This window comes from Chelon labrosus, assembly GCF_963514085.1.
Source record: "Chelon labrosus genome assembly, chromosome: 6".
Taxonomy (NCBI): Eukaryota; Metazoa; Chordata; class Actinopteri; order Mugiliformes; family Mugilidae; genus Chelon; species Chelon labrosus.
Window position 1 is genome coordinate 6,847,169 of NC_140342.1, and position 15,358 is coordinate 6,862,526.

The 15,358-nt window shown below is 43.1% G+C and overlaps 1 protein-coding gene across 2 annotated transcripts; it reads left to right on the forward strand.

The window, feature by feature from the left end:
* Positions 1-1,304: 1,304 nt before the first annotated feature.
* col6a2 (collagen, type VI, alpha 2) lies at positions 1,305-14,298 on the forward strand. 2 transcript variants are annotated; one of them, XM_084546150.1, is made up of 32 exons: positions 1,305-1,529; positions 3,468-3,586; positions 3,717-3,817; positions 3,928-4,074; positions 4,605-4,970; positions 5,055-5,075; positions 5,196-5,261; positions 5,357-5,455; positions 5,546-5,572; positions 5,715-5,741; positions 5,848-5,892; positions 6,020-6,073; positions 6,164-6,226; positions 6,312-6,374; positions 6,476-6,529; positions 6,617-6,652; positions 6,735-6,797; positions 6,938-7,000; positions 7,086-7,148; positions 7,236-7,298; positions 7,404-7,454; positions 7,545-7,643; positions 7,735-7,797; positions 7,937-7,972; positions 8,066-8,111; positions 8,202-8,354; positions 8,457-8,551; positions 9,965-10,146; positions 10,255-10,433; positions 10,547-10,585; positions 12,383-12,714; positions 13,232-14,298. In XM_084546150.1, the coding sequence occupies exons 2-32, from the start codon at positions 3,508-3,510 to the stop codon at positions 13,511-13,513; spliced, it is 3,057 nt and encodes a 1,018-aa protein (XP_084402276.1). In that variant the 5' UTR covers positions 1,305-1,529; positions 3,468-3,507; the 3' UTR covers positions 13,514-14,298. The 2 variants fall into 2 exon arrangements, with proteins under 2 accessions (XP_084402276.1, XP_084402275.1); XM_084546149.1 differs by having other exon boundaries at positions 3,492-3,586.
* Positions 14,299-15,358: the final 1,060 nt, after the last annotated feature.

Consider the following 15,358-nt stretch of genomic DNA (forward strand, 5'->3'; position numbering starts at 1 on the left):
ACAATTTTAAGAGAGAGAACAGCCCTCCGTCTCCCTCCACCTCCACATCTCTCCATCACACACACATACACACACACACGCACGCACACACACACTCCTCCACTCCCCTCTTCTTCTCTTTTTAAGGGAAAAACCCTTCCCTGGCCAAGACAGAAAGAAGAGCTTCACAGTAATAACTCTGGTCAGCAGCTGGCCTACTCCTCCTCCTCCTCCTCCTCCTCCTCCTCATCCTCTTTTCTATCTCAGCACTTCTATTCGCGTACGCAAAATTTTGACTGCTATATCACCTTCAACCCCCTCTAAAATGGTCATAGCCTGCAAATGCAAGCGCGCTGATTTTCCATAAGTGCAACAGTGTTGGACAACAAGGTGTTTTTCTGGGAAACATCCCAGGCTTACAAACAGCTCTCTGGTTATTTTATGGTTATTCACATCAGCATCTTCACACTCATTTATTCCAAATGTCTTCCTTAAGTCTCCAGAGTGGAGACCAGCGGCTGATGTGAACATGGTTGTAGAAGCCTTTTTCCTGACATGCCTCCTGTGTTCTGGGCTGGAAAACATATTAGTGGTATTGTTACTGGTTACTGCATATGGCAGCCATGGCCGGTTCTATACGCCACATCTAACATGGCGTAATCAGCGATGATGAAATGAAATAAAACATGCTTTACATCCACATGTGTTTGCGCAGATGTGTGCATTCATGGGAAATCCTCTAAAAGCTGAGACCTCCCACTTTGCACTTGTAACTTTTACACATGTAAATAGGCAAAGGGTTAAGTGAAGCACCTACATACGTATAAACATGGTGAGCAGACTCAATGGACAGCCTGCCAGTGTTTACACCTGGTATAAACTCCTCTTGCTGGCCCTACTAATTGCAAACAGACCACCAGACACAAGCAAGGGGAGGTTGTGAGTGTGTGTGTTTATGGGTATGGGCGTGTGGGGGGGTTAAGTCTGCTCTTTATCCTGTTCTATTTCACTCTGGAACACCACATGTGTGAGATTAACAGTGAAAACCTTCTGAATGCTCTATCTCCGGGACATAAAAAGATCAGTGCATCCCCAGGGCAATGCCATGTGTTCGACAGAGGGCCACCTCCATGAGACGGTCACATCTCTCCATACTAAACTGACATCTGTGGCAGATAGAGTCCAGCTACCCCTGGACCTCTCTTTTGCATTGTAGTATGCTAGTGGTGCAACAGGCTAAGGGCACACGCACGCGCGCACTCACGTGTTCCAGCGGAGCCACGGCGCCCCCAAGCGGACGGCTGTATGCGCTGAGGTTGCGCCGTGCGTTTAGAGGAGGAGGGATCACTGCTTGTGGCTGGGGCTGGACCGGGACAGGAGTGCGGACGGACGGCTCTTCTGCGCGAAGGAAACGCGCATCCAGGACTTTATTTCCCATTTTCTTCTCCCACATCCCCCCTTTCTGTCTCGGGTTTCCCTCCAGATGAGATGAGGACATAATCAACAGGGGATCAGCTACTTAAGAAGTTTTGAAGTTGCAAAGAGTTCGGGTAAGATGTACTTTTACGCACAAGCAATGTGCCAACAACTTTATGTCTGTCTCCACTTTTTCCCTTGTGCATCTGTCCCTCTTCTTAGCTGTTGCTCTTCTGTCTTAAAAGTCTTACTGAAATTATTTGTTTTCTTATCTAAACCAAACTGTTGTGCGAACCAACTTGGATAGGCTACAAAGTTACTTTGAAACTCCACAAACTGTTTGCAAAAACAAACAAAAGAAGTTGGGCTCTGCCTGTCGTGCTGATATTTCCGTGTGTTCCCCGTGATACTTACCTTTGCACTGATGAAATGCTATGAGGATTTCCACCAACTCTGGTGGACCGGACTGTGGGAGAGAAGTGGTCTTATCTGCAGGAGCGACTGCTCCGCAGCTCGCAGCCGTCTGTCCGCTAGAGGGAGCCACAGCAAAGCGTGTGCCTGCCAAAGTGTTGGGTGGCGTTCAAATTTTAAACTGTCCATCAAAAAAGGAAGCCTAAAATCAAGCGCCTGAAAACGTCCTTAGTGGTAAAGCTGAAGAAAAAGACGATGCTGTTTGGGTTGTGCCTCCATTAAGCTGTCACGTGTTTTGTTGTGCAGCTGTGTGTTCGGCTGGTTGAAAATGATTTGATCGTGTGATTTCATATGGAAATTCTATTAAAGTAATGCAACGGTATGTTGCAGTGTTCAACAGTTAGTTGGCAGTGGATGACCTTTGGTAGATGGCAGTTGCTCAGGCTGGTGTAGAGTGGTGGATACCATGGACAGAGGACCATCTTGGGGCTTTTTTTGTTCATATTATGTGTCCCAGAGAATCAACCCCCCGACAGTTGTGCGTCAACTGGTTTGTGTGTCATTTGATTGACTGTAAATGTATATTGCAATGTACACACCTGAAATGATAAGGAGGCTGGAAGATGGGCCATGGACATCTGTGTTAAAAGGTACTGCGTGGTTTTGGTTAGTGTGTCAAGGTCCCCCTGATGAGTCAATGTGTCCGTGAAGATTCTCAGTCATCCAGGTGATGGTGCATCTAAGACAAACCATCTCAATCTGGCCATGAAAGCCCGTAAGCCCAGGTTTGATGTGAGGGCGGGGAAATCCTCTTGAGAGCAGAATGGCTGGAGTCTTGTGAAACAAAAATATTTAATGAATCCCTGCTCCCCAGATGCCTCTGGAGTAATTTTCATGTCATCACCAGAATAAACAATTTTTTTATTTATTTTTTTTTCAATTACATCACATGACAGAATAACATGTGATGTTATAATAAGTTAACCAATTCCCATTTCCTAGACTTGGACTCATCTAGTCAAACTGGGAATGTGTCAGACTCAGGCCTGCATAAGTTTAGTGACTTTCTCTGAATATCCTCAGTTGTTTTGGTCAGTAACATATAAAGCTTTGTGTCCAGTTTTATGTAACAATTGTCAACGATGTGACAAATGTTAGTTAATGTTCGGTCACTTACTCTAGTTTTAGCTGTTTCCTTTAATGTCTTCAGAAAAACCATGAACCATGTCCAACTCATGTGACGCTTTCAAATTTATTGCATAACTGTGCGGCAGCCATTTTGTTTCCTGGGCAACAGTCCGATTTGTTTGTGGGCCCGTTAAACTGATACCAGAGGCAGAACAGACATGAAGAAAATTGGTAATTTTGAGAATTTATTTGACAAAGAAATAGCTCTGCTCGACAGCAATAATACACCAGGTGAAATACTATATATTTGACTGTATTGTTTTAAAAGGTCCGGTTTCTTTTACCACTCTCCTAGGCTCTTTGTTTGCGTTCTTTAAAATCTTTGAATAAGCCCATGTGTGTTTATATTATCTGGATTTCCTTTTCTTTTCTTAATGTGCTAGATTTTTTTGTCATCAGTCACTTGTTTAATTAATTTTCAGAGGAAATCAAACATGTTTTTTTTTTTTTTGGTTTGTTTTTTTTTTACTCAGGAGTGTGGTGTCTTTCTGTGTCAGACAGGAGAAGAGGAAGATGATGGGGTTAGAGGTCATCGTGCTCTGTCTTCTTTTTGGAGCCCTGGCTCTTGGCCAGACACCAGGGTGCAACGATGGTGGGTTCCATGAAACTCAAGTCTTCAGAGCCACAATAACACCTGACACAACATGGCACATTTTTTTATGTAAATACAAATTAACGTTCCATCGAGGTATAAGTATGCTTTGTATGTGTGTTTTCTTCAGGTCCGAAACCGTGCCCTATAGACGTGTACTTCACCATCGACACATCTGAGACCATTGCCCTGCAGGAGTCACCTCCTGGATCACTGGTGTCAAGTGTCAAGGTCCCTCAGTTTTTAGTATTCTGTTACTTAAGTCTTAGAAACATAAATCAGTTTATCTCGACAGTGTTACCATTTCTAAACAGCACACTGCATGTGTCTCGTTGCTATAGGAATTCACTAAAGAGTTTGTAGACCGTTTGGTGGATGAGGAAATCAGGGGGGTGGTGCAGATCAGCTGGAACATAGGTGGACTGCACTACTCCCAGACACAAGACTTTTTCTGCGAAATCACCACATCCAGGACTGAATTCAAAAATGTGAGTGACACACACACACACACTTTAAAAATGTTAAAAAGTTTAGATAAATGTTTAGTTTTAACTGCTTACCTCTGTCCGTGAAATATGAAGCAATAGTGTTTTAGCTTAGCTTGGCATAATGACTGTAAACTAGGGGAAACTCTTGGGTCACTTCTGTTTAGCAGAAACTTTATCCACCTAGGAGCACCTCTAAAGCTGGTTGGTTAAGTTGCACGCAACAACTAAGTGTAAAATTAACAACTAACTGCTTAACTGCTAAATATTACCTGTTGGCTGGCAGTGGTAACCTTATGGCAACTTCACAAGTTGACAACTACTCCCCACCAAGAAAACCAGAGGTGGATTGTTGCTTCTGCACTACAATATTTTGTGCAAATATGTGAGCTTTAGAGGTGCCATAAATCTGATTTTGGTTCCTTTTGGATTAGGTATGACAGAGGTATCTGCTCTTCTGACTCCTCATCACTATGATACAAAAGTAATATGTCATATACCAAGTCTTCATGTCAACATGTCCATGCTTCCAGAATCTGGCGGCAATCCGATATCTGGGAAAGGGCACCTATACTGATTGCGCCATCAAAGCCATGACGGAGAAGATGCTGCGCTCACCCACAAAGCCCCCAGTCCACAGATTTGCTGTGGTCATCACTGATGGCCATGTGACTGGAAACCCATGTGGGGGCATCAAGGTGGCAGCAGAGGAGGCTCGTGAGAATGGCATCAGGGTGTTTGTCGTGGCAGCAGCATCAAAGAATATTGAGGAGACAGCCTTGAGGGAGATTGCTAACAGTCCAGCGGCGGTCTATAGGAGGGAATTCATGGCGGTGGATCTGAGCCAGGGCAGAGCCATCATAGACATGGCCACTGTTGACCGTATTATCAAGACAATGGTAACACACAATTATACAAACATTCCCATTTAAAACATGGCTGTTAACTCTTCTACTTACATTCTGTTTCTTTTGTCTTCACAGAAATATGTGGCGTATGCAGAGGTGAGACATAACTAGTGATCAAACATATCACATAAAAGTGAAAGGAACCTCAGGATCTGGCATCCAGCCGCTCTCCTGTATCATCACTGACTGTTTCTCTTCATGTCTTATTTAACACAGTGTTACAATGTGTCCTGTCTGGAGACTGAAGGACCTCCTGGTCCAAAAGGGCACAGAGGGCAGAAAGTGAGCTTTAAACACGCACACACTCTTACAGCGATTACATACAAGTCATTTTCATTCTCATATATCATTTTCCTCTTCACACTCTTTGACTGTAGGGAGCTAAAGGAGACAATGGCGACCCAGGACTAAAAGGAGAAAGAGGTCGCCCAGGAGACCCCGGTATTGAGGGTCCCATTGGTCAGCCCGGTATTAAAGTAAGAAGCACACATTCACCCCTAATTCACTTCACTATAACCAACACTGTTTAAGACTGTATTATGACGTTCCTTTTCTCTTCTCCTTAGGGTGAACCAGGTCTCAATGGCGAAAAAGTGAGTCATCGGTTTCCATTTCAATGAATCCAAATATCTCCTTTCACTCAATTTTTACAAAAACAATATTCAGTAGTAGTAAAGTCTGGCAAAAGGTGATGATAACCTGTTAATGCATTATACATCTTTTGTCTGATCACAGGGAGAGATTGGTACTCAGGGGAAAAAGGTATGTGTATTTTTTTCTATTTAAAATCCCTTAACTCTGTATCAGTATCATTAATACTAGAAAGTGATTCATCCTTCTCATATTACCCTTCCCTTTTTGTCTATAGGGTGTGGCTGGCGTTGGAGGACGCAATGGGACGGATGGGCAGAAGGTAGACTTTTGAAAGAATGACCATTCTTTGTGATATTTAGGGAACATCTAATTTGAAATTTTCTCAAAACTGAGAAATTCTGATTATTTTGTAATGCAGTTATTTTCCGTTATCCTCTTGATTTTAGGGTAAAATTGGACGGATTGGCGCTCCGGGCTGCAAAGGAGATCCTGGCGACAGGGTACAACATTGGATACAATTTAAAACGACTTGTACATCCATATGCTGTTGTGTTATGATCTATTTATGGTCTGTGTTTGATTATTTGCAGGGTCCCGACGGTCACTCAGGAGACGTTGGCGAACGTGGTTTTGGAGGAACCGATGGAGAGAAGGTACACTGTTTCACTTCCTTGTAGTGTAAGAACACAATTCACTGTCCTTCCATCCAGTGATTAAACTCTGCTCAATTGTCTGCAGGGAGATCCTGGACGCCCTGGAAGACCTGGTCCCCCTGGCTCATCTGGAGACCCTGGACCAAAGGTAAACCAGAACACAGGGGCAGGGATCGCTGCCTTTCGCTGGTACAGAGAGGTAGGTCAGAGGTCATCATAAAAGGCTAAACTCTGGTGTATCATCTGCAGGGAGAGAGGGGAAGTCCAGGATCACCTGGTGTTCCTGGAACGAAAGGACCAGACGTAAGATGCATCTCTACAGATAAACACATTCAAGATATACAAAATTCTGTTGCATCAAGTGGCTCATCTGTGTGTTTTGTTTTCTAGGGAGAACCTGGAAAGCAGGGAAGCAAAGGCGAGCCAGTAAGATCACTTAATTCACTTGCAGTCAATCGCCTCTTAGTCTGTGTGATGTCTCGTGGCTCTAACGGCTCTTGTTTTCCAGGGGAGAAGAGGAGACTATGGGCAGAAGGGTGCACAAGGGCCAGATGGCACTAAGGGAGAAAAGGTATGAACTATTTTCACAGTGGCACAAGTATGTAACATTTCTATCTTGTAAACGTTTTGCATAAGGGTTCCACTTACTTATCTTCAGATGTGCTACAGTTTGCACCACTAGGTGACTGAAGGCTAATTTGACTGTTTCAGGGTGAAATGGGGCCAGAGGGCCCGAGAGGACTTGGAGGTGAATCAGGAAACAAAGGATCGAAGGTAGTAGGAACTAAAGCTCTATATGTTCATAAGTACACCATACGCCTTTGTTGCACCTGCTGCCAACTTTTTCTTCTCCAAACAGGGAGACAGTGGCTTGCCAGGACCCAGAGGACCAGCAGGCCCGCCAGGAGAGTCAGGGAGAAACGTAGGTCACATATGGGAATTGTATCAAAAAATGGCTTTAAGGGTACATAACCTCAGTCAGTTTGCTTTAAAGCTGTTCGTATTGTAGGGTACCAGAGGTGATGCTGGTGATGCTGGACCAAGAGGAGACCCTGGCCCGCCTGGACCGAAGGTTAGTGGTTTGTGTGAATGTCTCTACCGTAGCTTCATCCATGATCTTTTATCAGGTGTGTAGCTGCTGTACTTTGTCTTCACTGTTTGTTTTGTTTCTATTCAGGGAGACACTGGAAGGCCTGGCTTTAGCTATCCTGGATCAAGGGGAAAAACTGTAATACTTAAATTCATTAACTCGGCTTCCATTTTCCAGCTTGAAGGTTACTGACTGTAGCTGACACAAATGTTACCTGCTGATCTGCAGGGTGAGAGAGGAGATAAGGGCAATCGTGGACCTCGTGGCAGCAGAGGAGACTGTGGACAAAAGGGCGAGCCGGGAAATAAAGGAACTCCAGGAGAACCAGTAAGTAACTCTTTGTTGCTGGTTGTGTCCTCCCACTTGAGGAAAATTTGTATGTATAGTTATATATTTTTGATTTCGTTGCTTACAACAGGGTGACCCAGGGTCCCAGGGTGAACCTGGACCAAGAGGACCAAGAGGAGATCCTGGACGTGACGTAAGTGTGCCAAAACTGCATATATAGGTGGTGTCCGACATTCTGACACATTGTAGATGAATCAAAAATATCAATATCAATATCAATACACAAAGTGGGAAAAGCAGGGTGTGATTTTATATGATGTCTTGCTCTACAGGGGGATCCTGGCCCCGAGGGAGATCCAGGTCTCACTGTAAGAACATTCATCTCATCACAGTTTTATCACATCAACAGAACTTCACAGAGTTAATGATGAATATAATGATGCTTTTTTTGCTTCCTGCAGGAATGTGATGTCATGACCTACATCAGAGAGACATGTGGTTGCTGTGGTGAGTTTAGTTACTGCTATATAACCATACATGATCTAAAACAATCTGTTAAGTCTGTCAGATCCTTACAGTTTGTGTTTTTATCTCCAGACTGTGAGAAACGCTGCGGAGCCCTGGACATCGTGTTTGTTATTGACAGCTCAGAGTCAGTGGGTCTCACTAACTTCACGCTGGAGAAAAACTTTGTCATCAACACCATCAACAGACTGGGATCCTTTGCCAAAGACCCTAGTTCAGATACAGGTAGACGTGCTTGTCAGAATTATAATGTACAATGACAAACCTTTACAAGATGGCTGCCCTGTCAAGTAAACCATGTAATAACACTGTCGCTTTCATTCCCAGGCACAAGGGTAGGAGTTGTCCAGTACAGTCACAGTGGAACCTTCCAGGCCATCAAGCTCAACGACTCCAAGATCGACTCATTGTCTGCTTTCAAGGTCTCATTAACACACAGACAGACACAAACACGTGTAGACAGCTTCAAATGTATTGTCATGGTGTAGCATAGGCGGTCCTTCATCTTCGTCGTGTTTTGTCCAGATGTTTCTTAATTAATCAAGGCTGATCGGATGCAGTCTCCATCAAAACACATAAGGCAGACTGAAGCCATCATAGTTGCATATGTGTACATGTCCCATGTGTCAGTGCATAGAAACTGGTGCGCAGAACATGATAGACCCACCTTAACCCCTTCATGCCTAGTGTCGCGAATTTGCGATGCACTGTTTCGGCTTAGACTGCAGCCAAAATAACGCATGTAATATTCTAATGTCGGTTTGTGCACATTCAAAAAATTCCTAGGAACCATTTGCAAGCACTAGTTTCTCGTAGGACCGGTCGGAGTGGTAAGCAAAAACAAATAATTAATTTCTTTATATAATTGAAAAATCAATTCAGGCGTTAAGGGGTTAAAGTATTTGTGCTACCATAGTCTATATTTTTCTCCTCATCCAAAAACCACATGAAAGTATACTGTAGTAACCAACAACAATCCAGCAGCCAGAAACACTAACTATAACACCAAATGTTTTAGTGCACAGCTACAAATACTCCCCAACATACATGCGTTCAAAGGACCCCGTTAGCCCTTTTTGGGGGAAATTAAACTATATATTTATGCCTGTTTGTACTGATTTACATGTTCAGTAAGAATCACTGAACTCTGTCAACAGGACAGCACAGTTGCACCAATAGACCACCTAACTTATTGTTAGTTTTGGTCATTTTATTTGAAACTCTTCCTGAAGAGCAGTTCTGAAGCTCAGTGTGGTGCATCCAGCAGGCACCATCTTGGTGGTACCTGACTCTGCCTTTTTGACTAATCCAAAAATAGGCAAAGAGTTGGATTGTCAGTGGAGTTGAGTGACTTGTGATGGCACCCACCTGTCACTCACAGTGGCAATGTCCTTAATTATGCCTAAATGTAAATGTTAATATAATTTAAATTAGTGAGCTAAAAAATGACCCCTGTATAGTTGTCATAGCTGGAAAATAGCTTTAGAGTTAATAAAGAGACATAACAGTTTGTTAGGCTGATTTATTTCTCCTATAAAGTTGGGCATTTTAACATGGAGATCTATGATGACCCACTTGCTTTTGAAGCCAGTGCAGTTTTTGTCTATTCCTTTTGGATACATTTATCAGCCTAAGAGTCTTTTGCTTGGTTTTATCCTTTTCATTAGAATTGTTGACAATGAGAAAAAGGAACAAGAGGATTATTCCATACAGCAAGTTAGTTTACCCTGATAGCTGAATGTAAAACTTACAGTTTTTCACATCGTATTAACCACGCCGTGTATACCACAGCACATTCACACCATCACCCACACCCTGTGTCCTCCACTGTTCAGGATGCAGTGAAGCGCTTAGAGTGGATTGCTGGAGGAACGTGGACTCCATCCGCTCTGAAGTATGCCTACGACAACCTGATCAGGGACAGCCGCAGAGCCAAAGCTAACGTCACCGTTGTTGTCATCACTGACGGACGCTTTGACCCCAGAGATGACGACAAGCTGCTCACCTACCTCTGCAGGTGCCACTGGAGCTGTGTTTTGAGATTCAGACATGTCGGTTAAAAAGAAGAGAAAAAAAGAGAAAGATCTCATTGCTTGTGTTTGTGTGTCTTGGTGCATGTGAGCAGTGATCCCAGTGTTGATGTGAGTGCCATTGGTATCGGAGACATGTTTGAGCAAATTGAGGAGAATGAGAGTTTGCAGAGCATCGCCTGCCAGAGGAGCGGAAGGGTGATGGGCATGAGGCGCTTCGCAGACCTTGTGGCTGAGGAGTTCATTGACAAGATTGAGCATGTGCTCTGCCCAGGTAATCTCACACACTTGAAACAAGTATCATGTTGAACATGTCCAAAGTGGCATATGAGAAGCAATCTTGCTCTTAGTTGTCTTTCTTTGACACTGTCTCTATCTTTGCTTTAGAACCAACCATCGTATGCCCTGATCTGCCCTGCAAATCAGGTAAGACTTTGAAATACATTGTACATTTTTGTCCTTGTGTCCTTTTCTGAGATTTTGCTCGCTGTCTCAGCATCTAGGCCTTGGCATCCAACTTTATCAAGGGTCAATATGCTTCAGATGGAGTGCTTGTCAAACAACGTGTCAGACTTCAAGTGGATTTCAGGCATTTCAACCCACATTTGAGGGTGGCCATTCACTCCTTTTGATCTCTGTCTGACAAACTTTGTGCTGACTAGTTTGTTTGAAGCATAATGACGCCATTAGAATATGTCATCTATATTGTTGAGCCTCATTTATTCTGGTGCAGTTAAATCATGAGGCGGTCAAACTTTAGAGCAGCTCGGTGAACCTCCGTCAACTTAATTGGCTGTGTTGATGCGTCGTATAAGTGGGACCCCGCCCACAGTGTTATTCCGCCCACTTGTTACAGGAGGGGGCATCGCTGTGGGCCAGGCCCCACCCCCCTGGAGGCCACTGGCCGAGGAAGGCAGCCCCTCACAGGTCCCCACCTCTTTGGAGGCGGTGGCCGGCCTGCTGAGCGGCCTGAGTGAGCAGCAGTACGGGGTTGGCGTGGCAACCATGGCGTACACAGCCCAGAGAGCCAAACTCGCCCAAGGAGTGGACAGGCAGCAGTGGACCCAACTGTTCATCGACTCCTTCAAATATGTCTATGGGGACATTATGGGAGACCCAGAGAAAGCCATGGGACTTTGCTAATGCTAATGTGCTAACCTTGCTACCTCGCCATTATGGATGCCAGTGACTAATAAGCTTACTGCTGGACATAGAATAGATTTTATTAAAATGGTTGGCATTGTACACCTGGGCTGATGCAAAAGAGTCGCATGATATGACGCTGGTCCTGTCATATGCTTTCAGAGCAGCCTTTATGTATAGTGACTGATGGGCCAAAAGTTTAAATTTGGGTTCAGGATGCTCTCTTTCCTTATAGAATATTTCTGAATTGGTGTCTCTCAGAGAAGCATAGTCTGTTAGTAATATATACATATCACTTATTCCATCTTAGTAGAGGAACATTTTCCATTCAAATGGAAAAGGGATTTCATTCATTTGTTGGAGGCAGAGTCTTCTGTAGAGCCATTCATGTTACTCTTGTACGTTGTACAGTGGCTCTCTGATGAAGCCTCATTTCCACTGTGAATCACAAGCTCTCGGAATCACCCTGTGCCATTTTGTTTTTGCTGTTTTGCACAAATCCATGGTTACGAACTTCACTCTTTTCCATGTGAATGATTCATGTTGGTGAACGGGTGTGACATGTGGAAAATATCTGGTTTCATACATACCACAGTATACTGTATATGAGTCAGACGTTGGTGTATGTTAGGTTAATGGACTTGGCACTGACAATGAAGGAACCATTGTATGTCTCGCCATTGATTGGTGCATGTTTTTTTCCGCATGTAGCTCGGCTTGTAAAGTAGGATGACTTGAGGAAAATTCCCACAGAGTGGCTTCAACCAAATGTTATTGTGTCAGCTCCGTGACTGCAACTTGCTAATGTGAACAATGTTGTTTTAAATAAAATGGTATGTATTCATGTTTTTATGCTGCATCAAGGGAATAAAATGATAGCAAACTAAAACAGTGTTTTCTTGATGAGGCCAATCCTGGTCTGCGAAAGTTTAGAAGAAATCAAACAGCTGGACTGCAGCTAGCATGTATGGAATAGCAGCATGTTACAGTGTATTTTTGCTGGCTTTGACTTCAGAGCATCTGTTCTCCAGCTGTAGCTCACTGAACACCACATTATGTATGTATGTGTGTCTGTTCCAGAGCCTGCTGTGGCTAGCTGTGTCCAGCGGCCGGTGGATGTGGTGTTCATGTTGGATGGTTCTGAGAGAATGGGAGTGGAGAACCACCGAAGGGCGAAAGAGTTCATCGACAATGTGGCCCGCCGCCTCATCCTGGCCAATGGGGAGAAAGACGAGAGGAATGCCCGCTTGGCTCTGCTGCAGTACGGCAACCCCACAGAACAGAGGGTGGAGTTCACTCTCACACACGATCTCACAGTGATCTCTGACTCACTGGCACGTGTGACCTACATGGATTCCTCTTCTGCTTTGGGCAGTGCCATCATCCATGCTGTCAACAATGTGGTGTTTAAGGTATGTCAAATGTACACACTTTACTGATTTACTGTTTTTTTAAAACCTGCATTATAAGTGGATAAGCTGTGACAGAGTCATGTTTTTGGGTTTAGTTTTTTTTTTTTTAAATTTATCTTTCATATTGAAAATATTGATACTACACTCTAACTATAAGTCTATACTGTTAACAAAAAGCTAGCAACAGCAACAAGTAGTTACCATATATCCTAAAAACTCGAGCCCAAGGGATTAGCTTACGGAATTTATTCCCCAGCCTATCTTAACTCATTTTAAATGTAAAATCACATTTATTTTATTCAAACTGACTGTAAAAACAACAACTTGTGGTTTTCATTGCTTGCATGTTTCCTTCTGTTGGCACACAGAACCCAGCTAAGCTCCTGTCTATACTGATATTGGAGCAGTATTGATCTTTTCATCTCACAGTACTCACTCTTTTGCACTGTTCCCCTCTTTAAACTAAGCGAAGCTACTTGCCTAAAAGTATCTCCTGTCTTTGATGTTGTGTTTGTAGGCTGGTGGCTCTCGAGCGGAGCGCTTTACACGCCGCAACGCTGAGGTGTCCTTTGTATTCATCACCGATGGCATCACAGCCAGCGATCAGCTGGATGAGGGTGTGAGTGCCATGAAGAGAGCAGGGGGCGTTCCCACCGTAATCGCCATGGGAACCGACCTTGACGAAGAGGTGCTGCAGAAGGTGTCACTAGGGGATTCGTCGGCCGTCTTTAGAGGAGACGACTACTCCATGCTGAACAAACCTGCATTCTTTGAGCGCTTCATCCGTTGGATATGCTAGTGAGGAACTGTAACACTCTACACCGCTGAGTTAGAACCCATAGGGTGAAAGAAGGATCCGCTCCTTCAGTGTAACGTAAACACACAGAAGTCGTCATTACCATTACTGGATGCAAGGCACTGAAATGGCAACATATCACCTTTTTATGGGTGAAGATTCATTTAGCTACAAAAACCTGAACAATCATGCAGGGCTGACACGTACATACACAAAATATACAATCATCATTTGTAACTTTGGTTAGTCTTTTGTCTGTGGTAAGCACTCAGCTAAGACGGCCATAACTATCCCAGAGAAGAGGTGTATGATTATTGAATGTGTACCAAACAAATTGTAGGCTTTATTTCGTTTTTGTTTTTTACTTTGTATGGATTCACATTTTGCAGAAACAGTCAACCCCCCCCCCGCCCCCCCGTCTCTCTCTCTCTCTTTCGCTCTGAGTGTGTGTTTCTCAGTCTCTCCTCACAAAGTCAGTATTTACATTTAAAGGTGCTAAAATAGAATAAAAGGACAAAGCCATTTGACTGGTTCTGAAAACTTTTTTTATGTCATGTTTTTTGTGTAATTACTGTAGTTTGTTCAGAGCATAAGCACATGTAGACCTGTCTTATCCAGGGGGGGGAGAAAGATCACAAAGATCTCCCACATCCCCACAAATCACATATCATGTAGTTAAATACACATACACACAAACATGGAAGTACCAAAACTGTAAACAAGAAGAAGAAGAAGTCCTAATAAAACCCAGTGTTGTGACCCCAACAGTCTTTTGTGTTTGCAATAAATATGTGTGCTGTGATTATTTGTTTCTGCAATTAAATCCATGCAACATGTGCATAACTGCCTTTAAGTGAGTTTAAAAAAAAAAAAAAAAAGGACAGGCATGTGTTTGTATCATTTACTGCGATAATATGTGTTGCACAGCAAACAGCTGAAGACTTTGTTCCAGCATAAACATGTGGCCCCAATTTATTAAAAAAAAGAGAAGCTCCTCTGATTCATGGCAACAGTTGCATTAATGGCAGTCAGTAAGTCTCCCTCTGCTGGACGGAGTAATTCATACCAATAAAACCAGATGTCAATGAACTGTGATGATCATTCAGTTCACTTGGGAATTTTTGGAGCCCATAACAACCTGCAACTATGCAAATGATTTCCCATCTGTCACTGCAGCTGAGACATATAAAATTTTGCAAACCACTGGGATGTTTTTCCTTATAATTTTATTTACCACCTAATTTACAACATTGAGCGTTATAAAAGACAGTTAAAAATAATAACACGACATTGATGGGAGGGTACATAACTACAGACACTATAAAGTCTGTAACCGCTTTTCCTGTGAAGGGTCATGGGGGGACTGGAGCTCTCCAGTCTATCGCAGGGCTAACACAGAGAGACAGACAACCATTCATACTCACAAGTTAACCTGATGAGCATGTCTTTGGACACTATAAAGTAATACAAAAATATATTAAAATCTCTTCAGATTCTTTTTTTTTTTCTTCATTCTATTGGTTAAACTCAACAAGCATTGAGGATCATTTACGCATATTCATACTGAGATGTCTACATGTTTGTGTACTGTCAATTGTCTTGGTTGGGTGTTTCTATTGTGTTTCTTAACCTCTTAAATCTTGGCCTGAAAAATACCCCCAATATATTTTATATAATAAATAAATAAATAAAAACTAAAATTAATTGAAACTAAGCTAAGAAAGACGAGAAAGGAAAAGGAGTAACCTGAAACTAAACTGAATCAAAAAGGGGGGGAAAAATAAATAAGTTAAAAAATATCCCAGTTTCCCAGTTGAGTTCTGCAGGTGGATCACAGGCCACATTCCT